The sequence below is a fragment of the Lissotriton vulgaris genome, chromosome 6 (assembly GCF_964263255.1).
Source record: "Lissotriton vulgaris chromosome 6, aLisVul1.2, whole genome shotgun sequence".
In the NCBI taxonomy this organism is placed as follows: domain Eukaryota; kingdom Metazoa; phylum Chordata; class Amphibia; order Caudata; family Salamandridae; genus Lissotriton; species Lissotriton vulgaris.
The window spans coordinates 384,117,339-384,143,334 of record NC_141694.1 but is presented as its reverse complement, the minus strand read 5'-3'; the positions used below and the strand labels follow the sequence as shown (position 1 = coordinate 384,143,334).

At 43.3% G+C, this 25,996-nt stretch overlaps 1 protein-coding gene across 2 annotated transcripts in view; it reads left to right on the top strand.

The window, feature by feature from the left end:
- ERICH1 (glutamate rich 1) overlaps nucleotides 1–5,119 on the top strand; it is an 80,200-nt gene extending 75,081 nt beyond the window's left edge. For both annotated transcript variants that reach the window (XM_086926405.1, XM_086926406.1), the window contains one exon: nucleotides 4,312–5,119. In XM_086926405.1, coding sequence (XP_086782531.1) covers nucleotides 4,312–4,385 — 74 coding nt within the window. In that variant the 3' untranslated portion in view covers nucleotides 4,386–5,119. The remainder of the gene's footprint in view (nucleotides 1–4,311) is intronic.
- Nucleotides 5,120–25,996: the final 20,877 nt, after the last annotated feature.

Genomic DNA, 25,996 nt, shown 5'->3' with positions numbered 1-25,996 from the left:
TCTACAGAGTTTATTAAATCGCAATTTAAATAGTAAAATTGCTAGCAGTAGAATTCATATTGTCCCATGTTGTCTCTTTATATAAACTATGAGAAATTTTCAGGAATTCCAGGGCAATGGCGGGTTAGTACTAGGTTAAATCAAAATGGGGAGAAGGAAGAGTCCGTGATCCATTCAGCTTCCTTAACCTTAATATCAAAAAATCAATGGGGGAAGGGATCACTTGTCCTGAGCAACCAGGGTTTGTTTACTATTCGATTCGGATACAAATAAAAACCCTCATTCACGTACCAAGGCTCGAATGGCGGTGTATCTTGGTTCTCTGCCTCTTTTTTAGCAACGTGACAGCATAATCGTCGGGTTTGATTGTATGCTTCTTCCACCCAGAGGTGAAACACTGGTTAGTACAGTAGTGATTAGTGATGAAAATGTGAGTGAAAAGTACTTAATAAAAAGCTTGGATGACCAGACAGAATGAACTTTTATTAGGTCTAGAAAACAGGCTTGGTTAAAAATATTTGGCCGTCTGTAGGAAGTTGAGTTATGGGACTTCTCACTGTATAATGTCCATAAAAAAGGTTGACATGTTTCAGCCACAAACTGCCCAGAGGGGGTCAAGTTGGCTTTCTTCAGGACCTAGAATCTATAGTGAAAAAAGTTATAATAGTTACCCTTTATTTTGGGGTTAATCTAGGGATTATTGCCCTGACTATGGAAAGGTCTGCAAGTACCTTATCCGAATTAGTTTAAAACCTCATCGGGCGTTCTGAGAAGGCAGTATCTGCTCTTGCGCAGATGGTACACGATTTGTGCTTGCTCTGCCTCTCAGAACCTGGAAAAAGGGTTAGTATTAGGCTCAGTCCATGTGAATCTGAACTGCAGGCTTAACCCTACTATTGAAGAGTCACCAAGGACACCCTTTTAACCTTTTTACCCTTTTAGCACTTCACTGAACAGTCTAAGGCTTACTCAGGGAGGCGCCATAGGGGGTAGAGGCTCGTCACTCAATATACATAAAGAAACTATTAGTAACTTGTGGTAAAGTCATTGATTGAGTTTAAGAAAAGAAATATACTTTAATAATACCCACACACTGAGAAATTATTGAACGCAAAATGCAAAAGGCTTTTTTAGCGGTACCTTCCCTTCACGATCGGAAGACAGTCTCCTAAGGTAGTGTGTATTGGCCTTTGGTCCTACGGGGGAAATCTCAGTGAGGATATTTGGTGTTGAACCATGTAGGTTCGATCTTCTCTTGCTTAAAGTCTTTTCCCCCTTCCTTCTCCCTCCCAAAAAGGTGCTCCATTTCCATCTAGCTCAGGCTCATCACCACAGTAGGTTGCAGTGTGGTAGTTGTTAAAGTCTGTGTGAGCAGGCAACGCCTACACACAACTAGGTTAGCTGATGCAAACCTGTTCTGTTGTTGTGACATGCATAGCCCACCATGTACGGACGATGGAGCCCCTGTATGAGCCCTGCCAGTAAGATATCTTCACACAATGACTGCTGGTGCACGCAACCTCAGATAAGTCATGGCATCACAAGCTAAACTGATCTGCGCTAGGTGTTGCAGAGCTCACTATCACAGAGATATTGCTGATTGGGTCTTCTTTTGGCCCAGCCTCAAAATCTGCCTTCCCAACACCCATGTTGCAGTGGTGACACTCCTCCAGACAATCTTGGCCTTCTCTTGGCCCTTGGAGTTTTTCTCGTCAGTCAGACCATGTCTGTCCATTGTAGTCTTCCTTGTAGTTTGTCACTTCTTGGTGCTAAAGTGTTGAATGGAATTCCCTTCCTGTCGAATTCCAGGACACCCTCAGCCACAGGTATCAGTGCAGTATCTGCTGGGGGTTTGGATCCAGACCATGCAGTTGGTGTGGGTTGCGCGCGGTGCTCCAGGAGAGACATTGCTTAATTTTGCCTGGGCTGCTTGCAGCCTTTGCTTCTGTGCAGTATCTTTATCATGAAGGGGTACCTCTGATGATCATTCATCCCCTGGTAACTAGTGGGGGCTGCCAAAACGGTCAAAATATATAGTCCCTCACTAGAAGCTACCCTTGCCCAAGGGCCTGCTCCCCAAAACAACAAGGTTCTTGCAAACAAAATCCCTGTTGACCTAGTGGCTTCTGCCCCCCCTTGGAGGCAGATTGGCCTAAAAATATATGGCAGATCTGCCCCCAAGGGGGGCAAAAACGGGCAAAACATTTACTCCCTAAAGGGGAGCGACCCTTCCAAAGCGCCCGCTCCTCAAAAAGAGCAACGCTCCATTGCACATTACGTTAGTTCCGCTGGAATTTACTGCAAAGAGACATAGAGGGAAAGGAAAAACTCTTTCCTTTCCTCCGATTCCTCTGGGTACTCTCCAAATCCCCCCCCCCCCCTCCCCATTCGGGAGGTGAAACTTAGCTCCCTCTACTCACCCAAGGAAGCAAATTGCTTCCAGCGCTTCCCCGCCAGCTTCTAAAGACGTCGGTGTGCAATGGCCGAGGACAGAACCATTCCATCCTCGGTACTGAAGGAGTTAAAGGCCTGAATGTGTAAGATCTGTGTAATTTGAAGACGGCTGATGTTGTCAGATATCTAAGCTTGAATGACTGTTGTAGCTTAAGGGTCTGAGGGCTAACATTGCCCAAGCAAGAGCCTTTGCTATCTATGTAACTTGTCCAATACAGTTGCTGTAAGGGGTCTTAGTCTGTATAAACTGTTTACCAGGGAGATGGCTTAGAACCTCTAATTGAGATATCTGCAACCTGAGGAATTGCTCTGTGTCCATTTAAAACCTATTTAACCTTGGGATAGCTTTCTTGTGTGATACCAGAGTCCGTATTAAGATTCAAAGTTGTTCTGAAAAAAATACGTTTGGCCCAGGGCCCCCAATATTCTTAAGATGCCACTTATCGTTCTGAGACTCTAACTCAGTGTAAGATATCCCTTCATAGTTTCTAAACTCGTCTTTTTAATTACCTCTTTGCTAGGAGTTTGTCACTAATTTCTCCGGCTTCAGCAAAGACACCCTGTTTTGTACATTGTTATCCCAGGGACTGCGAATAGTTGTTGAACAACTTGTTTCTCCTCAAAATTGTCCCCTGTTTTTGCACCTTTTTGACCAAATTGTCCCTTTTTGTACATTTCTACAGTTTCTGAATCTCTTTACCCCTGTATCACTTTTACAACCCCCTGAACAGATAGCTGGGTGACCCCAGTGGAGTGGCCTGCCATTTGCATTCTTTCACATGTATTTTCCAGCAGGCATCTTCCACGGCTTGTTTACTAGTTATTCATTGCAACCAGCGCTGGAATTCGATACCATAGGGTCTTTAATGTTTCTCTTATGGCCTTTCTGCTCTTAATGCACAATTGACCCTCAACATAAGCAATCACAGGCATGCCACATGGAGCTCACAGCAGATAAGAGTCAGTTTTTTACTTCGAAAGTAGGGAGGGAGTTGAGAAGGCCAGCATGGGCCGTTTGGCATCTATGATCAGATATGATATCTCTGCCCTAATTAAACAGTTTCTTAACAAGATGTAAAGCATGGCGGGTTTCAGAAGCTAGCACCACCTGCATGACCACGATCTTTCGTCTCCACAGATGATGTTTCAACATTTTTAAAACTGGTGTGGTAGAGATCAATCCAAATACGCTTAAATGAGAGTTCTTATTACCACAATATCTGCTAGGAATTGCCATTACTCTTAGATTCAAAGTAAAGCCACCCTCTGTGTTCAAATTATCGCAGTCGAAAGTACCTCTATTAATATAGAGGTTACATAATGTGTTACTGGCTTATATTTCAGTTGGGCTGTATAATCACTACATGTCACATTGGTCTCTTCAACTATCCGTTTTACGTGCAAAGCTGCAAGTTATGCGCTTCGGTATGTAATTCTTTTGTCTTTGTGCACAGTAACCTTGGTAAGGCTTTGTAGTTCTCGATAGATAGCTTACTGGTAATCATTTGGTGTATCCTTTACAATACTTGATGCAACTAGTTCACGTAGCAGCCATACTCAAACGAATTAGAATTTTAAAATGTACTTTAAATATCACATATTAGTATTACACGTTTTTATTTTACTTAATTAGTTTAACTTGTATATGTGCTACAATATTGGTACTTTAAATGGGGGAAAAATGATGAGCACATTGTGTATTTGTGTTGAAAATATTACCTATTGTGCTGCTTGCCACTGAATCCTCGTGCTGTAGGATAACACATTTATTTTGTAAAAAAGAAATAAATATTTAAAAAATGTGCTTCTGACCTTGTTTAACAAGTACATAACGCTGTTGTTGTGTTGTCCTTTCAGAGCACCGCAGTGTACTCTCCTCTCTCTTCAACTACTGGATTACAGACATTCTACCAATAAAGGACGTGAAATAAAGTTTAGAGCATCTATATGTATTTTCTTAGATTCGACATGAAAACATAAAAGCCCATGGAACATAGATGTAAAAGAAAATGAACTGTTGAATCATCGTTTTTTGATTTTTCAGGCTATTTTTGTGCCTGCTGGTTTTTCTTTAAATCTTCGTTATCCTGCTTCGAAACTGTGTTTGCCAACAGATTCTGACATGGCTCTGTTACCTTGCACATTCTCACAATTCTTCTAGAATGACTTAAACAGATCATATATATATTCATATAAGATAGGGTATTCCCCAGCCCTTTATACCTGCCCATTTCCATCCCTGGTAACATAGAATGTACTTAGTCACTAGTACTCTTTGCTCTGGCTTCATTGATGTCATTGTTTCAGTTTGTCATGTTGTGCAGATGCATGTGTTATTTACAGTACACCAGTTAAAGTTCCAGTAGCACATTTAGTGTTATGCTTTGGGAAGTAGCATGTAACTAAGTGCATAAATGTAATGGAAAAACTAATACGCCATTGTGTCTGCTGTTGTCACTTTCAAGCACCATTTTGGGCCTAGTTGCACCATTCAGATTTTATTTTTTAAATGATGCATCAGCAGAGGTATACAAGGATGCATGATATCTATAACGACATGGAGTCTACATCTCTCATATCACTGGTTTCCAACAAAAATCTTTAAACATGTAAACGATTCGGTTTTTCTTTGAATAAATACAGCAGTGCTTCATAGATACATTTATTTATATTTATCATATTTGTGTAGCTGTAAATTATAGTTGTATAACAAGCGAGAACGTTTTCCATCACCAGGAGCTGCTGACTTATCAAGCAATCAGTCAATTCACTTATTTATGTTTTGTAACTCTGATGGAGATCGACCTAGAAAGTTCAAAAATACAAACCTATTTTTACACAGTCATAGTTGCAACAATAGTATTTGAACATTTGAAGGCTCAATCTTATAAAGTGTCGATGTGCAAAGTGCAAAAGGGACACATAAAAATACGTGGGTTGAATTGTATCCAAGAATAGAATAAAATGTACAACAATTTACATAGAAGTGCAAAAAATATAAATACAAACATAAATTTGCACAATCATAATTTCAGCTAACAATAAAGCAAGCGATTACTGCACATTTAAAAAACATTTTAAAAAGTTAAGAAAATGTGCACAAGCCATCTCATTGGCAGAGGGAGTGGGGGGGGGGGGAGGGGGGATGGGGGGACATTGACAAGCCTCAACTGCCGATTGCACATTATATTTTTAAAAGATCAGTCTTTTTAAAAGGTGAAGCGCTGCAGAGTGCAAATAAGGGCACGGATAGACTACATGATTTGAATCTTGTACATGAATAGAGCAGAATAAACAAGGTCTTCTTTGAGTACACCTTCCCATATTCCTGTAATCATATACATACAAAGAAAATGTAGCCTTAAAAGAAGAATGAAATGAAATGAAATGAAAATGAAATGAAAAAAGAACTTAAGTAAGCGCGCTGCGGCCAAGCGGCTTCCTGGCACTGAGGAACTTGACCAGACTCACAGAGGGGAACCGGGGAAACTAACAGGGAAATGCCTGGGAAAACAAGAACGTTTTAAGAGCTTTTCGGAAGTGAGAAAAGATGGGGATAGAACGAATGAAAAGAGGAAGACTGTTCCAGAACCGGGGGGCCAGAACCGAGAATCGGGTGCCCCCCGTTCTGGATTTACGGAAACGGGGGACGTGCAGGAGGGAGAGAGAGGAAGAGCGGAGAGTGCGGGTAGGGACGTGAGGAGTGATGAGAGATCCGATAAAGAGAGGAGCTGGATGAGTGTGAGCCCGAAAGGCCAGACAGGCCAGTTTAAAAAAAGATCTAAGGTGCACAGGAAGCCAATGAAGGGACTTGAGTGCAGGGGTAATGTGAGCAGATTTAGGGAGACGAAGAATGAGGCGGGCTGCCTGATTTTGAATGGCCTAAAGACGGCGTGTTTCACAAGCGGGTTTGCCCACGTACAAGCCATTCCCATAGTCAAGGCGGGAAGTGATGAGAGCCATGACTATGGTTTTGAGGGCGTCCGTAGAGAAATACCGAGAGATCTTCCGAATGAGGCGGAGGGACAGGAAGCAGGAAGATACAACGGAGCTAATTTGGGCATGCATAGACAGGTCGTGGCTGACCTTGATGCCCAAGGTCCGAGCTGAGGATACCGGTGAAGGGGGGGAACCAAAGGAAGGGGGCCAGTGAACCGCGGACCAAGGGTTTGAGGAACCACCCGTGAGGACAAGCTCCGTCTTGTCCGGATTGAGCTTCAAGTGATTGATGCTCATCCATTCGGATATAAAGACTAAGGTAGAACAAAGCTTAGGGAGAGAAACAGAAGGGGAGGAGGGATCAAAGACGAGCTGGAGGTCATCCGCGTAGTTATACACAGAGACCCCCAGCTTGAAAAGAGAAATGATAAGGGGGTAGATATAAAGATTGAAAAGAAGAGGAGAAAGGGAAGAACCTTGGGGATCCCCACAGGTAACCAAGCGAGAGGGAGCGGAGAAACCTGAGAGGTGGACCGCTTGGGACCTGCCCTGAAGAAAGGACGCAAGCCAGGAAAATGCAGCGCCCCGAATGCCTGCTGCGCTGACACGGTCGAGAAGGATGGAGTGATCGACCGTGTCAAACGCAGCGGACAAGTCGAGGAGGACCAAAGCTTGGGGGAGATTGATGTCAGCTTTCCCCTTGAGTTCGTCCAGGACCACGATGACCACAGTCTCTGTGGAATGGCCTGGGCGAAATCCCGCCTGATGGGAGGCTAGGAGGTGGTTCTCCTCGATATAGGTGGACAGGCAAGATGTAACATGGCTTTCAAGGATCTTGCCCAGATAAGGGAGAAGAGAGATGGGCCTAAAATTAGAAGGGAGAGAAGGGTCCAGGCCAGTTTTTTTGAGAATAGGAAGAACTATAGCAGATTTGAAAGATGAGGGAACAGAGCCCAGAGCCGAATGAGTCTGCGCACACTGTGTCTAAGATTCCAGACAAGGTAAGGCGGAGGTTTTTACCATATACAACTTTCCTGAACAACTATATTTCTCACGTGCTGCATACAGAGCAAAAGGTCTCTTTTCATACTTACTTTGCATAAAGATTTTTTCAAAAAGTTTTTAGAAAATTATTTTGGCAATGGAAGATCCCCAATTTGATACATCTCAAACATTTGATTAGCTTTTATATTGGACGGGCAAATGCACTTTTCTCTCCAAAGGTCGAACATTGTATGCATTAATGAAGCTCTAATTGTTCCCTTTTCATTTCTAAGCAGGAAGTTCCCCCACTTGGGAACTATCGCCAGTGCGATTGGAACTGTGGAAGGTAACCAAACCCCAGTCAGAGAACATAAGAGGACGACAGAGAATTCAAATTGCAAATTGATGCCAAATATGCCTCTCCACTAGATCCAAAAAGGCCCAATGCCTCTTGTTCATCACTTCACAGGCATCACTTAAAGATGGCAAAACCTTTTCTTTCTAAACTGAAAGACATGTGCAAAGTGCATTTTCCCGCAGCTTTTGTACAATCTGTTAATGACAGAAGCTTGAGAGAGTGCCTCACTTGTATAGTGGTTTATATGACCTCTATCACAACAATTACTGGAGAAAACCGTGCCCAAATATGGGTAAAATTGCACCTTTTCTATATTATTACTCCCAAACAATCAGTTAACATTTTGCCTGATTCTTACACCCTACTTCCTAAAAGTCAGGACTTTACTATTAGAAATAGTTATTTTAAAACGCAAATATCGACGGTGCCAACAGACACCCTTGATCCAATCCATTATTCATGACTCTTTGCAAAAGACCTTTGTTCACCCATCAACACTTGGGTCCACGTAGAATAGTGAAGGTCTATGATTAGCCGCAAAAGATGTGAAGGGATTCCTAGAAGGAACTATTTTCTCCACAGTGTCCCAAGATTTACTGTGTGGAGAAATCAATGAAAGCTGATACACAGACAGGCCTCCCAGCTATAGTTTAAATCATTTTTATTAGTTATGAAATCAGACCTTAGTGCAATATTGGCAGGCATATAATGCAGATCATAAATGATGTCACTACATGTACAGTAATTTGCTTTAAAAAGATAAACAAATAATTATAATACATTAAAATATCCGTTAAAAAGGAGAAATGCCCATTTAACTATAATTTACAGATTACAAATTATATCAATACATCTCATGACGTGCATCCACAAGCATTCAACTATATCCAAACTACTTTATATTTCATACATATCTTAAGTCCATTAAAATGAATGCAATACAACTATAACACCAATCCATCCATCCACAGTTACCTTTAATCAAGAAAAGCAGTCCAAAATAATGTGCCAAAATATTCCACATGCATAAGTATTTCACAGTAGTACCCATTATCACCCAATTAAACTAGATTTCCCTTCCCATACCTGCAAGGACTCTGAAGCTATTCGATGAATCTTTGTCTGCTTCCGAGGCCAACAAATTAGCCACCAGGTGTTCCCACACTTTAACCCTGTCAATATTCCCTAGTCCTCCTTTAATCTCACAACACAGCACTCTCCAAACGTGCCCATGTAATAATTTATTAATGCTCTCTAGTAATTTGAGGATGAGGACCATGCGCCGATTTCCAGTGCACAGTCAATTCTCGTTTTGCCAAAATCAAACCTAAGTCAGGAAATCTAGTAGTAGTTTTCTGTTTTTTTAGGACGAGGGTAGCCCCCTAGAAGGCAGACCAAGGGTGTACAAGGGATATCCCTCAAGATCATTTGATTAATATATTCTATTACTTCCTCCCAGAACCCCGCTAATGAAGAGCAGGACCATACAATGTGGAACATTTCTGCCCCAACTCCCCACATCTGGGGAATTTTTTAGGAGCAGTCCCATAGAACTTGTTAAGCCTGCCAAGTGTAAGATGAGTTCTATGCAGGATATAGAAATGAATTAATTAATTTGAACCTAGCATTTCTAGAAAACAGCTGGTATATGTGCTACAATTCTATCGCAGTCCAAACCATTAATATGGTACTCTTAGTCTCTCTCCCATTTTATTTTCAACTCAGCAAGAGAGGAAAGAATACGTGCACGAATCGCACGCTATAGATACAAGATTGCTCTTACACATCCTGTTGTACAGAGCTGTTGACATACCTGATGTGTGTGTGGTGGCAGGTTCAGGCTCTCCATTTCTCCAATAATTCCTTATTGTTGCAACCAATGCCGTGTCCTAAAAATTGTCCTCCAGTTATATTAAATTCTTCAGCCAAGTCTTTAAACCTAAGAAATACTACATTCTGATAAAGGTCTCCCACATGGTTAACCCCAAAAGTAGTCCATCTTTCAATCCCTGCTAATGCTCCTACCTGTGCCACGATCTTCATCAATTTTAATGGTACATCAGGCGAATAGGGTACCTGGACTCTGGTTTGCTGCAGGCATCGTCACCAACACTGCTATATCACTAGCAGCTCTTGATAAATTGCAGGCAGTCTCTGCAGAGGAAGCAAGAAGACTTTAAATAGGTCCTGCAAATCCTGCAGTTGAGCCGCTGGATAATAAGATTCAAGATCAGATGCAGCCAACCCTACCTCCGTTGCAGGGCGCTGTAGTTTTGCCAGTGCTACCCTACGCCTACCTGTTCCCCAAAACAATTTTAGAAGTAGCAATTTTAATTCCCTATATAATTGGCGAGGCTCCACCAACGGCAACGTGTTGAAGAAATACAGCAATCTTGGAAGTGCCACAATCCTAGCTACTGCTACTCTGCCAGCCACGGTAATGGTAAGCTTGTCCAAAAATGAATACTAGTTCTAAGTGTTCTAACACCTGCTCCAATATTTCCATCTAATATTATCTTACTGGTTATGATATATTTTTACACCTAAATATGTAATGCAGGTAGGGCTCTAATTGACAGACCCTCCAGTATTTCGCAAAATCGCGATTCACGAAAGAAATTGCGAAATCTGCTGTCTGCTGACGGCTGCGATATTTAACAAACCGGCGGCACTCAAGAGTCTCCCGGTAGGCATAAAAAAATGCCATTTTATTGGCTGTACGTGCCTACGTCACCCTTTGAAACAGCGCTGTACAGCCATATCGTATTAGCTGCCTGTGGAAAGTTAATTGCCTTTGCCAGAAACCATGGTATCACCACACAGTTCAGAAAATTATTATAGTCTGAAAAAAGAGGAATAAAGTGCTTAAAGATCACTGTTACTGCACAGAAGCTGAAGTCAGTCACATCTGTGAGGTTAAGAAACCGAGGGACAGATTAGGCACATTTCTGCCAGATTATGTGAAACTAAACTACAAGTGTAATGTGTCTGAGACACTTTAATCTTTTAGCACTCACTAAGGCTTCGGAAAGATGACTAAAGAAGCCTTTGACAGGCTGGTTTAAGTCGGTTACTTGAAAGGTGCCCCTGTTGGTTTGGAATTCAAAACATGTTGTAATGATTCAGCCTGACGTAAACACTCCCATGTCCTATATTAAGCACTTTTACCAAGTATCAGTTTTTATTTCACTGGAAAAAAGAACCGAGCACATCTCTTGATCACATGATTTGTTTATAACATTGCATTCTCAAAAAGACAATTATCATATACCATCCAACTATACCAAATCAGCTAACTCTTAACATATATTGTGAGGATGCTGCGGATGGCACTTTACCCCCATTTATTATTATATGCTTTCTACCCTTAGGACCCCATCTCGAAACGCTCTCCAATACCTATATACAACTTCCAAAAAAAGAGGCAACCTTGATTCATTTGTAATGCAGGAGATGCCAACTAAATCTGGGTTGAGGAATACCCAGTTCCCTGTTTGATCCAGCTGGACCTTACACCAGCTAAAAGCTGAAAAAATATTTGGGTGGAAAATGCCCCAGAATGAGAGGATGTGGCCTAACGGCCAGGGGGTCGACCTCAAATCTGGGGAACCAGGTGCGAGTCTTGGTAACGATGCTCAACATCCTGTGATTCTGGGCAAATCAATTAATCTCCCCTTGCATAACAAAAATAAGCGTGTCCTTGTATAACGCAACTGGTGCTCATGTAAAGCGCTCTGATACCAAATACTTTCCGGTCAAGTTTGCGCTATATAAAAAAACTCAGAAAAAGAAAATGTTAATTACGGGTGTGAAAATACTAATGCAGTATTTCGAGCCATAGTGGTCAAAGAGCAATAGATAGAGTGCAAACCATGCATGTCCATGACATGTCATTGTTCCGTAACCCTTTTGAATGTCAAGGATTATTCAGAAAATGTACATACACTCTTAAAAAATCAGGGTTGACTACAAAACATCCAGGCAGTGATAAGATCAGCGGTGGCTCTTCCCCTAAAGTGGAATACTCTGCTAAACATATTTGTGCCACTAAATTTCCCAATCCATGCTGCAATAGCCTGGGGGGTCTGAATTGAGTCCTTGAGTTCAGGGGCTGCGCAACATCTCTGCAAAGTGAAAACAAGTGTGATTTATGCCAATTGATATGTAGCCCAGATACTATACCAAAGTGGTTTAAACTACCAGGTAAATCCATCCCAACTTCTCAGAGAAACAGCAGCATATCATCAGCATATAATGGATTTGCCCACAGAACTACATCCCATGATAAAAGTTCTCGGTATGGGCACAACTGGCCAGAGGCACCATTGCAATAGCAAATAATAAGTGGAACATTGGACACACCTGTCTAGTCCTGCGCCCCACGTAAAAGGGTTCAGATACCACTCTGCCATTTCGCACCTGCACCCTAGGACCTGTATAGAGAAGTTTGATCAAGCGAACAAATCTTGCACCCAAACCTATTTGAGCCATTCCAGAATATAAGAACTCTCAGTTTAAGCTGTAAAATGCCTTCTCAATGTCTATTGCCATGACAGCTGCCCTCTCCTTATCTACAAAATCATCATTTGAGAGCGGTGAGCCTCTGAATATTATACAGCGTATTACGCACATGAATAAAACCAGCTTGATCAGTATGAATTAAAAATGCATCTATGATAAGAGTCTTCTCACCAGAACACAGCTTAGATTTTTATAATCCACATTGAGCATTGACAATGGCCTATAGGATCCTACATCATTGAAGGACATCCAGGTCTCAAAAGAGGAATGACCAGCGCCTCACATGTAGACACCCACAGGTGTTCTGTTTTCCAAGATGTAAAATACATTTCCACCAATCTAGAAACCAATTCTTTCTTGTATGTAGCAAAGAACTCAACAGGTGAGCCATCTGCTCCAGGAACTTTGCCTCGTGCCATATTTTTTATGGCAGCTCTAATTTTTTGTACAGTTATATCCCACATCACTCCCCAAATCATCTTCATCCTCACGCCGGAGGACCCCCACTTGGCTTATTGATAATAACATTGTTCTAGGTACTAGAACATATAGATAAGTGTAATATTCACAGAAGCGAGCATTTATAGCAGCTTGATTATATAATGCTTCACCTGCAGCAGAGTCAAGCTCTAGAATCAAAAGATTTGCATTTTTCGGTATTAATAAGCCATTTTGGAAGGGATCCTTCTTTATCACGCTCAGCCTGAGTACGAGTCAAATATTCCTTCTAATCAAAATAACTTGATTTTTCAACGTGGGCTGCCAGTAATTCCTTTGCCTCAAGCAGGGGATATGTTAGAGTGGGATTAGCAAGCCTACGTTGCTTAAGGCTTCTAAGTACCCATTCTGAGTTTCCACCTCACCAACTAATGTTCTGTGCACCCCAGGCACCTCTATGATGCATCAACCCCCTGATCACGGTCTTAAATGTATCCCATTCATTCAAAGAGGATGTAGCTGTTACAGCATTTTCATTAAAGTAAGCAGTTCTAGCGTCTCCAATACTATTTTGGAAAACTGAATCATCTAGGCCCTCCACCTGTAAACGCCAAATCGGAATGCACGGGCGCTCACTCCCCCAATTCAAAGAGACTAACACAGGTTTGTGATCAGAAATTGTTTGGCATTGATGTTCAATACTGTGACCCGCACATGGACAGTCCGAGAGCTTAAAACGGTATCCAGACGAACATGAAGTACGTGTAGTCCTGAGTAGTCATGTGTCACAGATGCATTCGCCTCCAAGCAGGAGAATCCCCTAATGGTGGGTGTGAACAGTCAAATGGTGGATCTACAACACAGTTAAAATCCCCACCTAATATAATAGGCTGAGTCTAGTAAGGCGCGTAAACCCTGGACAGGTCTGCAAGAAATCCACTCTGGTTTGTGTGGTTGCATAACAGAAAGATCACGTCCTGCTAGCCTCCCAGAGACCACCACAAATTTACCCTCAGGATCCACAAGTTCAATAGTTTTTTGGAAGGGTACCCCAGGCCTCACCCAAATCAATACTCCTCCAGCAAATGCCAAATAAGTGGTGGCACATACTTGGCACCCTGATGCTACTAAGTTTGGATGTGGAGAGCCTGTATACTAGTTTACCCCATGATGAAACACTCTACATCATTGAGGAAGTTTTGTTCTCCACACCATGGCAATATCAAACACCTAGAGGGGTGGTTCTCGAGTGCATTTCCATTGCCCTAACAAACAATTTCTTTGAATATGAAAATATACTATACTTACAGAGCCACTGTACCAGCATGGGGAGCACCTTTGCTCCGAGCCTGGACGGTCTCTACGTCCACCGCCTGGAGACACATAAAATCACATAAAATCCTTCACAAAAATAACCCCTTCAGAAACAACATAGGTACATCGAGGCGCTACATAGATGACATTTTTGTTATCTGGGAGGGCGACATGCACTCTGACACAGTTCATGGAGTGGCTCATCATACAGAATGCTTTTCTGAAATTTACTAGCTCTGTCTCAATATGAAATGCTGGTGTTCCTTGATCTAAACATCTATCCAGAGGGGGGATTTCTAAAAACTACCACCCACTTAAAACTTACCGCGACAAATTGTCTCCTAAGGTACGACGGCTTCCACCCACGACACCTGCGAGACAACCTACCGTATTGTCAAATCCTCTGTCTCAGACGGAATTGTTCTGATGTGGGTGAATATAAGTCACAAGCGGCAGACCTTAAATGGAAACTCCAACAGAGAAATTATCCTGCCCCTGTAATCAACAAAGCCATGAAGAGAGCCTGGAATAACAACAGAGAGGCTCTCCTGGAAGAAAAAGTGCAGAAAGAGCCTAATATCAAGAGACCCATATGTGTGACCACTTACAATACACATTCCAATGAAATCTCAAAAATCGTAAATAAACATTGCCGTACTTTGGTGTGTGATGACCTGGATTTTGAGAAACCCCTCTTTGCACATAGGCGAGGTAGAAACCTTAAAGACATTCTAGTCCACACCCGTCCTCAAAAAAAGCAACCAGAGCAACACACGCTACACGGAATACAGGGTCATCATCCCTGTGTTAATTGCAGCAGTTGCCACGTAACAAAGAAAAGCAGACACCTGGCATTTAGGAACGGAACTACATGGGACCAAAGAAAATGTACAAACTGTAATAGTAAACATCATATACATGATCACATGCCCATGTGGCCTTGAATATATTGGAATGACAACAAGACCAGTTAAAACAAGAATCAGTGACCACAAGAGCAATGTAAGGTGCAAGAAAAGCACAAGAAAAATGTCGACACACTTTCTGAAAGAAATGCACTGTGTAAACGACCTACACTGGACCATAATTGAACAACTACCCTCTGAGCAAGGCCTTTTTGTAAAAGAGCAAAGCTGGGGGTTCCCGCTGGGCACCCACGTGATTGGCCTAAACGATGCTATACCGTGGGGTCGGCTGAATTAACTTTGTCCCCCACCTGAATTGCTTTGAAAAACCCATCCTTCATGTTTATTTAGATCGGTTTCCTGCAGGCGGGCAAAGTAAATGCCCCGTCTCTTAAGAAAAAAATTACACCTTATACCTTTTAGACATACTGCTTAGACCCCGAACATTCCAGGATATGTGGAGCCAACACAAGGAGATGATGGACAGAGCGCTGAAACTTTTCAGACTCTCACCCCCAGTCACATATCTGGGTTGAAACCATCATCGTTCTTTAGCTCACTTCGCCACCTCAGTTCAGACCCAACTATATGCAAATTAACCTTGACCCTGTGCCTCATGGGAACAGTCCAGTCCGCACTGCCAAGCCAGGTCTTCCCTGAACCGGAAAAAAGCATCCTGAAACCGGTTTCGGGGTAACAGGATATGTGACACTTACTTGTTCTACTGCTGCCCAAAAGCAGCAGACGGGTAACTGTACCTAAAACCCAAAACCTAACAAAACTAACCCAACTCCCTATCCCCAGGACCAGAAGCAGACAACTTCTCATTCGAACCAGTTCGACATCATCCAACTCGCGAGCATGCAGAACAAGCACAACAACAAAAGGGGGGATGAAGCGCCGTCTTCACAGCACACTATCGGAAAATTATGAACAGAATTTTCACCTCATGCTAAAGCCCTACTCCAAATCCTCACATTACAGTATTCACTAGTTTTCAGATTATCTCATCTGATTTCCCTGCAGTGATTTTAGGCAACAACATTGCAGAATCCTGAGACAAGACAGATGTTTGGTCTGAGTCATATTGATCACTTTTTCTATTGACTGCCGGTATTGTTGCCTCCCAACTACTCGTATAACGAGGGACAGCGGTTCCTGCGGACTATGTGTTTGATGCTTGATGAATAGCACGCCCAATGGCATATACTTGTGTGGAGGTGAATGTCGGGGAAAAGAAATAGAATTATACACTTAGAATTGTCAAAAAGCACTTTTACTGAATTGATGATACCTTTAACAGAAATTGTAAACCAAAAAAGTGCTTGGTGTCCCAAGTGAAAAGACCCTTAGAAAAGATGGGGAATGCTAGTGAGTGGACAAAAAGGTTTCTATATGTATCAAATGTCCACAATTCAATATGTTCGATAGGGAATCGGTCCTCGAGTACAATGCTAAAAGGCTGAAAAGGTGGTTCATTTGTAGTATGTGCCAACGACATTTCGACCCGCAAGGACCTTATGATATGGAACACCTGAAATAAAGTGATCAGGAAAAATAACTTTAAATGCCAAAACAGAAAGGAGGGGGGATTTGTATGTGGCTGTATTGGCACCTGATTGAGAAATACCTGGATAGGGCCAATGGACTCCCAATGTGTTCGGTGGAAACACCAGGGAAGTTATGTGGTTCAAGATTGGGTCAGGAAAAAAAAGGGTACTCACAGCGGGACCCCACCAGGCACTATTAGTGAAAGGGTAAAAACAAGAGGGGGGGCGATCAGATGACGTTTTATCCAAACTGCTTCACATACATTATTGTGGTCTCAAAAGGTACTCACCCCACGCTGAGGTGGATGCGAAATTGGACAGTTCTATGTGGTATAGAGATGCAGTCCCATTCAGTTTTGGTATGGGGTCAGTTACTTCCCATCTAGTTGCAATAAAAGGTTTGTTTATGAGACAGGTGGGGTGCATGGATCTACACAAAAGGACATCAGAATCCTTAAATTACTCACCCAAAGAAGTCCAGTGTAAACCTCTGTGTAGTGGCATGAGTAAGGATCGGAGGTCATGGGCAGCAGTTGCCTAATTTAGAACCTCTATAGAGAGGGCCTCTATGCCACAACAGGGGAGTGAGTTAAGCTGTCTTGTAAATTACCAGTAGGATAGCCCCCTGACAAGGGGGATGCTCGTGTGGTAGTGGGTAAAACTGCAGAATTATACAGAAGACAACGAGGACATGCAACACCCACGCATACAGCTATGTATTTACTGGTTATAAAACGCAAGAAAATTCTACAGGTAAATGATGGTATGAAGCAACAAAGACTTGCGTTGTAATGGAGGTGTGCTGGTAATCAAGCAAGAACCCCTTTGTATGCTGCTAATGTGTGGCAACAGCGTTGGGCCACTCAATTTGCATCAGAATGGTTAATCATGATCCCCCCGTGTGGGGTTGTATTGTACAGCTGGGGTGTACAGTTATACAAGCAATCAATAATGTAATATAATAGCTTTGCCACTATTGGACGTGGAGCCGCATCAGGTATCAGGGGCCTTGAGGGAACACGATGGGCATGCTCTAAGGCATAGTATAGGGGCCACATTTTCATTAATCCATGCCTCTAAAAAGTCAATAAAAATTACAGCAGTGCTCTCAATATGTTCCGCAATACTAATAATTCTTATATTATTTCAGCAGGTTCTATTTCTGCATTCTCTGCCCTTGTCCCTGAAATCTTTTAACTTGTTTTCCATACCAGGTAGCTTAGATTTCACTGATGTCATCTCAGGTATGAAATAATCAATGGCACGCTTATCAGTGGAAACACTCTGTCAGCCGCCTCTGATCGTCTCGTAACCCCAGACGAGAAGCCGAATCCAATAGAGCTTAGATGCCTTTTGGACCTGTGATACTTTAATCTGAAGCACTCGATCGCAGTTACGCGCTACAGAGAATGTTGGCCAGAGAAAATCAGATTGTGTCATTTGATTGATAATGGATTGGATCTAACTCCTTATAATCCAATAATAGAGGAGAATAGTTGTCCATCAGAAGAATTGGGAATATCAGCATACCTGTGTATCACATTTAGAGACTGAGATTTTGAGCGCCTTCTGCGTGGGACCATTTCGCGCCACAGAAATTAGAATAAGAGAACACAGATCTGAGAGCACCCAGTCATTTACATCGTCTTAATCGTTAGCAAGGGGTGAAAAATTGCACCTGACCCTGCTTATATGACAGAAAAAACAGTAGTCTTGAAAAAGATGGTATAATCACGATATTCCATCGAAACTCGTCGACACACTCTTCCTGTTCAACTCAGGATTCCAGGACTCTAGTATAATCACAGATTCAAGCACTGTGTATTACTAAGTGGGAAGATAGGATATTGAGTGTACCAATTGTATTTCACAAACTGTATGTCTTACACGTTTCTGTCCAATCTTATGATCATGCGGGTCATAATCTATGGTGTATGAGCTTGATTTTATTGTACTGTCCTTGTACCATTTTAGTGAATTGTTTTATTATATTGTGTATATTATTGTGTTTTTATCTGGTATTGAATTGACTTTTGTGTATTAAATAAAACAGATGTTCCTTTTAACATGTTGATGTTATCTTATCATTAGTAGCCAAATGTACCATAAGGTTTAGCTAGATCAAGGGGATCTATTTTTCCTACGTCTCATAATAGACCCATGTCTGCTACCAAGAAATCAATCTTAAGCTTGATTGCCTCTCTTGAGGCAGCAATAGCCTGCAGAACTGTATCTGGAGTAGGGGCAGTGTTTTAGTTATTTAGGCTACCCTCAAAAGGGGATATTTTGTCCTGTACTCGAGAGCCCAACATCAAAGTTCCTTTTTTCTGCTGACCTTACCCATGGTACGGACCAGTCAGTCCATAGGGAGATCTTAAGTAAGTGCCTCACCCAAGTGTCGACCATACTTCAATATAATTCTGTTCTTTAGACAGATCAAGACAGGAGGTCTCAGTCTTCAGGCAGCTCAGGACACACTTTGAGGGGAAAACAAAATAAGCAGGATCTAGATAGCACAACAGCACCAAACACAATAATAACATTCACTTATTGCGCAGGCTTCAGTTACTTATTTTGTGGCTTTCGTTGCACAGTCTCAGCAAATGATCATGTTATGGCCTAAACAGTAATCTGCCTTACTAATCGGAGGGGGGTCTCTCCTTATCTTCTATCACAGATCTTGGATGCCAATTACCCAGCAGTTTGAATTGTAAGTATCCCCAATTGATGACAAATAAAATTGTTATTAAATGAATTGCTCCTGCTTTAAATTATTTTCACTTTATATTACTTCCATGAATTTACAATGGCATACTGATTACTGGAGCTCGTTTCCACTGACCTTGTCTCATGCACAATTTCTGTTTCCCAGCCACCGTCGGCTGATCTCGGGCTCCCGCAGCAGGGCTTGTGTATTCTTACCACTTCTCTCGCCCGTAACCCGGGGGGGAGGGAGCGCCCCTTACTTCCAATGCTCTCAGGTCCACTCCCATCAATCACCAACGGGTCTCAGCTTTCATGTTCACTCTGGAGGGCCCCACTCGCTACAGCGTCCCACTGCACCCCGCTCTAATCTACTGTCTGCAGTCCCAAAGAGCGCGTCCCAGTCCGCTATCATCAGTGGTGCGCAGTCTGTTTCAGGATGGCTTCCCAGTCACCGGCAAGCTCCTCCAGGTCTGTGTTTAGGTTGGGTCTTCACAGAGGTGCCATCCTGTCAGACCCAGCAGCTCCTGCTCGGTAGGGGTGTGGAACCGCTCAACTCGTATCACTGCGGCCTCAGGCTCGAGAGCGGTTGCGGCTTCAGCTCCGTTGGTAGATCACGCAGTGGGTTTTCTCGCCTTCTTCTCCCTCGATCAGCTCAGCCTGTTGCAGCTCTCAGAGGGAACCACAGTAGCCCAGTCTGTGACCGATCAGTGTGCAGGCCAGGGCGTCAATTTTGCAGGGATCGCCTCCGTCGCCATTTTGTGGGATCTTGTCCACCTGTATTTCAGTGCTGTGTGTTGCTCACCGTTTTGGCCTCCGGCAGGCATGAAAGTTGTTTCACATGTTCTCCTCGCAATTTCGAGCTCCCGGTGGGTGGTGGTCGTCTGCAAATCGGGCCCGGCTATACAAATTTTAAAGGAGAAATGACCGGCTGGTGCGGAGCTCCCTGCTCAAGCGTCCGCCATTGTTGCCGGCCAAGCCACGCCCCTCTAAAAGTTCGATGGATGAACAAATATTTTTTATTCCAATTGATGTTGTTTTTTAGCAGAATAGCTATAGCTCTACTAGCCTGACCCTTGACAGACTTTTTTTCTCTGCAGGAAAAACCAAAATAATTCTCATACGCAAAGTCAACACAGGTTCAAGTTTCCTCCAAATATAAAATCAAAGATTAAAGTGCATTGCAGAATTTAATTTCACATCATCTTGCCCTGGGCCTGCCATATTCCAAGATAAAAGTGTTCCCCTGGCGTGACCTCCACGTCACAAGGTTCATTAGTTAGATTACTGCTGGAACAATTCAATATTCCTTTTGCCCAGCTCCATTTGGTTTACTCATCCCCCTGCTCAGGCCCCCCACAAGACAGCTCGGCTGACTCCAAAATATATAAAACTCGCCCAGTGCCTAACTTGTAAAAACATTTTTTTTAACATTAATCAGTGCCAGAGCTCTCGACAGGAGGCAACTGCAGCTTGCAACACCTATTGCTCATGCCAGCACTGTCAATGATAGTACCAACATAACTGCTAACCATCACACTTCTATAAGTGTGACAGTTCAGACTATTCTATGCCCCCAATTCTATAAGAATGGCTTGGATGGCAGGTATTAGTTATTTTCACATTATATTGAACAAATAAACAACAGTTTTGTCCTGATCTCTAAATGAGACATACAGCGCCACTATATGGCAGTCTATCAAAAGTCCTGGTGCTGACAATTAAGTGCTGGTGCCGAGCACCAGAACCCACAGGCTCAAATTAAGTGCTGCTCTCCTTCCTTTACCTTCCGAGACAGAAATATCATTAAGATTACCAAGGGGGAATGAATTAAGTGGCTCCATCAATACTAAGTCCAGAAACATCTCCTAACTATTCATTTTGGGACTATTACTATCGAACTGGTCGATGGAGGGACAGTGGCAGTGTTCCTCGAGTCCGCATGCGGTACGACTCAGTGTGTAGTTACCCTTTTTAAACTTAAATTCATTTATGTGGGGCACTGAGTATTTTTTAACATAACGTGTGAGGGGCTTGGCTGTATTTACTAAATCTTACCTGCGCTCGATTCCTGGTCTTCCCGCCTTGGTCCGACGCGGTGATTTCACCATTGCCCGAAGGGCGGGGTAGACAGAGCCAGGCACTTCCGGCTGGGACAGCGCTCTAGTTGTTGGGCGAGCTCGTAGTTAAAATGAGCACTTCCTCGCGGCCGTGCTGTGGATAGAGGGACAGTGGCAGTGTTCCTCGAGTCCGCTTGCGGTACGGCTCAGTGTGTAGTTACACTTTTTAAACTTGAATTCTTTTATGTGGGGCACTGTTTATTTTTTAACATAACGTGTGAGGGGCTTGGCTGTATTTACTAAATCCTACCTGCGCTTAATTCCTGGTTTTCCCGCCTTGGTCGAACGCGGTGATTTCACCGTTGCGAGGAGGGCCGGGTAGACAGAGCCAGGCACTTCCGGCTGGGGCAGCGCTCTAGTTGTTGGGCGAGCTCGTAGTTAAATTCAGCATGCCCTCATGGCCGTGCAGCGAACGCGCCAAAGGCAAGCCTGTCTGCGCCCGTCCGTGGCCGACAGGGGCTAGGGGCCAGAACCCCTGCTGGATTTGACTCGGACATCAACTATAGCGCTCAGACTCTTCGTACACTCTGCCCAACTATGGAGGCTAAGTGTAAGCATAGCATAAATATAGAGAGCAACAGCTGGCAATGTAACTATTGCTCGTTTAAAGTGGAGGCATCTGTGGAGGACAGGAAGGGAGCCCCCCTACTTAGATCATCTCTAATCAATTGTAGGTCTATGAGGAAGCATAGATTTGAGGTATATGATCAACTGATGTCTTATTTGTCACTGAAACCTGGTTAGAAACTGAATCTGCACCTGATATTTTGGAGGCACTTCCCCGGGGTATGGGGAGGAGGCATTGCTATTATCTATAAACATCAAATTCAGTGCTCCCTCGAGCAACCTGATATTGTCGATAGCAAAGCAGGACTCTTCTTGCTCAGAACTGCCACTAACTATGTTATCAAAGGCCTGCTGGTCTATAGACCTCCAGGACCCCATTCAAGGTTCTATCGTGGCTTACTCGATTACCTTATGCAACCTACACTAAGGTATGAAAAATTAGTGGTGCTAGGCGACATAAATTTGCATCTTGATGATGCACTTAGCTCTGGGGCACAAGAGTTGCACCAGGAATTAGCAACATTACAATTACTGCTAAAGTCTGAATGCCCTACACATAAGTTGGGACATTTACTTGACCCTATCTTTGCCAATTGCGATGCTTTGGTTGTGGAGCCTCCGCTCCCGATGATGTGGTCGGATCACATTTTGATACCGTTTACGATACAGCTACCGGTTCCCAAAGCACAGGAGAAAGTTAAAATTGGTTTTTAAAGTAGGAAGTGGGTTGGATTCTCTCAGCGGGCTTTTGATTAGGCCCTTCTAAGAGCTGGACCACCCTCTGGTTTGGATGCTAATCTAGCTTGTGAAGCTCTAGGGCGGCGTATTACTGATGCCCTTGACTGTACTGCACCCTGGCCGTTTAAGGTGTACACAAAAAAACGTAAATCGGCTCTGTGGTTTGGTGAAGAACTTAGGATGGCCAAATAAGGGTGTAAGCACCTAGAGAGACGCTGGAGGAAAGATTTCTCTGTCCACCTGGAAGAGGAATATAAGATTTGTATTAAGTCATACCATTCGCTTATTAGAAAGGCGAAGGCAGCCTATTTCAAGGAAAGAATTCAATCAGCTGAAAATTTTGCTAAAGAACTATTTAAGGTTTTTAAAGAAATTTCCTCCTTGACATCTATTGCAGCACCTGTTGTTGGATCTGAGTAATCATGCAGTCGTGTTGCAGAGTATTTTGCGACGAAGGTAGGAAAGATTTATTCCTCTTTTCCTGACTCTGCTCCTCGGTTATGGAGGAGGAACCTGGGTATTCCCTAACATTACAGTGTCTTGATGAATTTGTTGTGCCCGCCACGGACACTCTTAACACCTTGGCTGCTAAGGAGCTCGTCATAAGCACACAACCAGTGTACTACATGACGAGCTGAGCTTGTCATGAGCAGGGAAGGGGTTAAACAGATAGCCACTAGCATTACATCAGGGTCACCTAGGGATCCAGCCACTCCCAGGGTGCTTAGAGGGAATAAGGACACACTAGAGCCTTTTATTAGATACCGCATTGAGATGTCTTTCAGCTCAGGAGTGGTACTTAACAGATGGAAGGAGGCAGTGGTACTCCCTTCACAAAAGAAACCCCATATCAGTGCCGATCAACCTAACAACTTGCGACCCATCTCCCTGCTTCCCTATTTTTCTAAGGTGGCAGAGAAGATGGTGAATATACAGCTCACCACACATATCTGTAAAAATAAAAATAACCTTCTCCACCCCTCTCAGTTTGGTTTTCGTGCCCTTCACTCCACCGAATCGGTTCTGTTGTACTCCACAGAGACAATTCGTGGACAACGGACAAACAGCAGCCCTAATTTTGTTAGATCTTAGTGCCGCTTTTGACACTGTTGCCCACCATACCCTGTTGCAGGATCTTCAGAGAGGCGGTGTCATCGGCGGAGCCTTGAAGTGGCTGGAATCGTTTCTATCGGAGAGTAGCTTTCAAGTTATGCAAGGGGCTCACTATTCTAGGAATATCAAGCTGACGCAGGGGGTGCCTCAGGGCTCTATTTTGAGCCTGACCTTGTTCAATCTTTATGTTGCCCCCTGGCACAAATCTCAGATAAATATAGGATTAATTCTCTGTCCTACGCCGATGACACCCAGCTGGTGGTCTCTTCGACTCAAGCCCGAGCTGACGCTGCCTCTAACTTTATGCCCTGCCTTCAAGAACTTGCTGGGTGGATGGCAAACAATTGTCTGAAGCTGAACGGTACTAAGACCTAGGTGTTTGTGACAGGAAAGGCTCCGTCAGTTTGGTTATCGGGCTGGTGGGCTCTGGCGCTGGGCCCTACCCCTACCCCTACACTGTGTGAACAAGCGAAGAATCTTGGGGTTAGGGTGGATAATAAGCTGTCTTTTGATTACCGTACTAGGCGGGTGGCAGTCGCATGTTTCAGTATCTTACGGGGGCTATGGAAGACCCTTGACACCCTTCCAGTGGCATCTAGAAAGATCATGGTGCATGCTTTGGTGACCTCTCGCCTGGATTACTGCAATCTCCTGTATTTGGGTGCAACTGATAACTGCATACGGAGATTGCAGTGTATCCAGAATGCAACTGCGAGACTTGTTCTTATGTTACAGAGGAGAGCTTCAGCCATAAAAGCACTGGCCTCCTTGCATTGGCTGCCCATCAGGGAAAGAGTGAAGTTTAAGGCGATGTGTGTGAGCCATCGGATCCTACAGAAGAAGGGCGCCTTGTATTTGCACGACCTTCTCACTCCTTAAGGAAAGGTACATATCCCTAAGATTATGAGATCCAGGATTGGCTGCCGCTCTTTTCGGTATCTGGCGGCCCAGGTGTTGGAACACTCTCCATCCGAGTCTCCGGTTGGAGTGCCCGGAACCCATCTTCCAGAAAGGTCTGAAGACCTACTTGTTTCCTGTGGTATAATCATGTTCTTTTAATCAGGTTATTGTGTATGCTGCTTTCTGTTAGTTGATACTGTAGCGCAGGGACACGCTGGTTCAGTGTAACCAGGCGCTTTAGAAATGCAACTATTATTTATTAATATTTTAACTGTATCTCATAATCTACACAGGTTACAGCAATACCCCTTTTAAGGCAATGGTCCACATTTTCCAAAAATTGCTTTACTATAATCTTTGAGCCAAACTTTATTATAGAGCTATCGAGCAATACAGATGGATTTATAAAAACTTTTTCAATCTTGCTACTTGTACCCAGTTTCAATGCCTCTATTGTGGATAGAATCCAATTCCTGATCAAACACATGAATGAAATCAAACATATTCAAGTTTCTGTTTCTAGACCCATTGGGCTTCCTTTCAGTTTATTATAATTTTAACTCACATCTACACTCAAGACGCTGTGATAGAGGGAATAAAGGATTTGCATTCTCATTTTGGTGTCTTTGGGGCCCTAGATCAGGCCTTAGAAGCATCTTTACAGTAGGGGCTTCTGTTGATAAAATCTCCTCCATACCCCGCCCCTCCCATCAGCCCCTATACCTCCAGTGCTCTCATTCCTTGTTCAATATCTGCAATTGTTGTTCATAACATCCTTACTGTCGATCGAATCAAGATTGCTTCTAGCGCTGTGTAACACAGATTTCCTTTTTAGGTACATTACTCTGAATGCAGTCTCTTCCACCCCATCGATTAACACCTGGGAAACAGCATTTTTTTTTAAGAACCAGGCATTGAACCCATAGAGGTGGAGGCATGGACCAGCATATTACTACTCATGGGGGAGAGTGGTAACACGTGTTCAGCAGTGCCAATACCTGATGCACTTGCAAATCTGTTATTTGAATCTGTGTTTCATAATACAGCATTTCATTTTGTTTACGTTCCCCTTATTCTTATTAGCCACTGAGCCCTTTGAGTTAGAAGCCCCCCTGTGTATCCTTACTTGGCATGGAAGAGGAATCTGGGGTAGTCCCTGAAGAAGAGAAAACCCTACTTCAGTGAATTGCCCCTTTTCTTTTTAATTGGGGAGGCCTTTGCTGCCACTTGAACCTCTTAAGACATCTGAGTTACACCCCCTGAATTGAGACTTTATAGAATATATCTGGTCCTCCTTATGCTTTGATTTTACAGTATTTTGCTTACATAAAATACCATAAATACAGCTTGGCTTCCCTAATTGTGTGTTGATATCTTTAGCCAAGCAGTTAG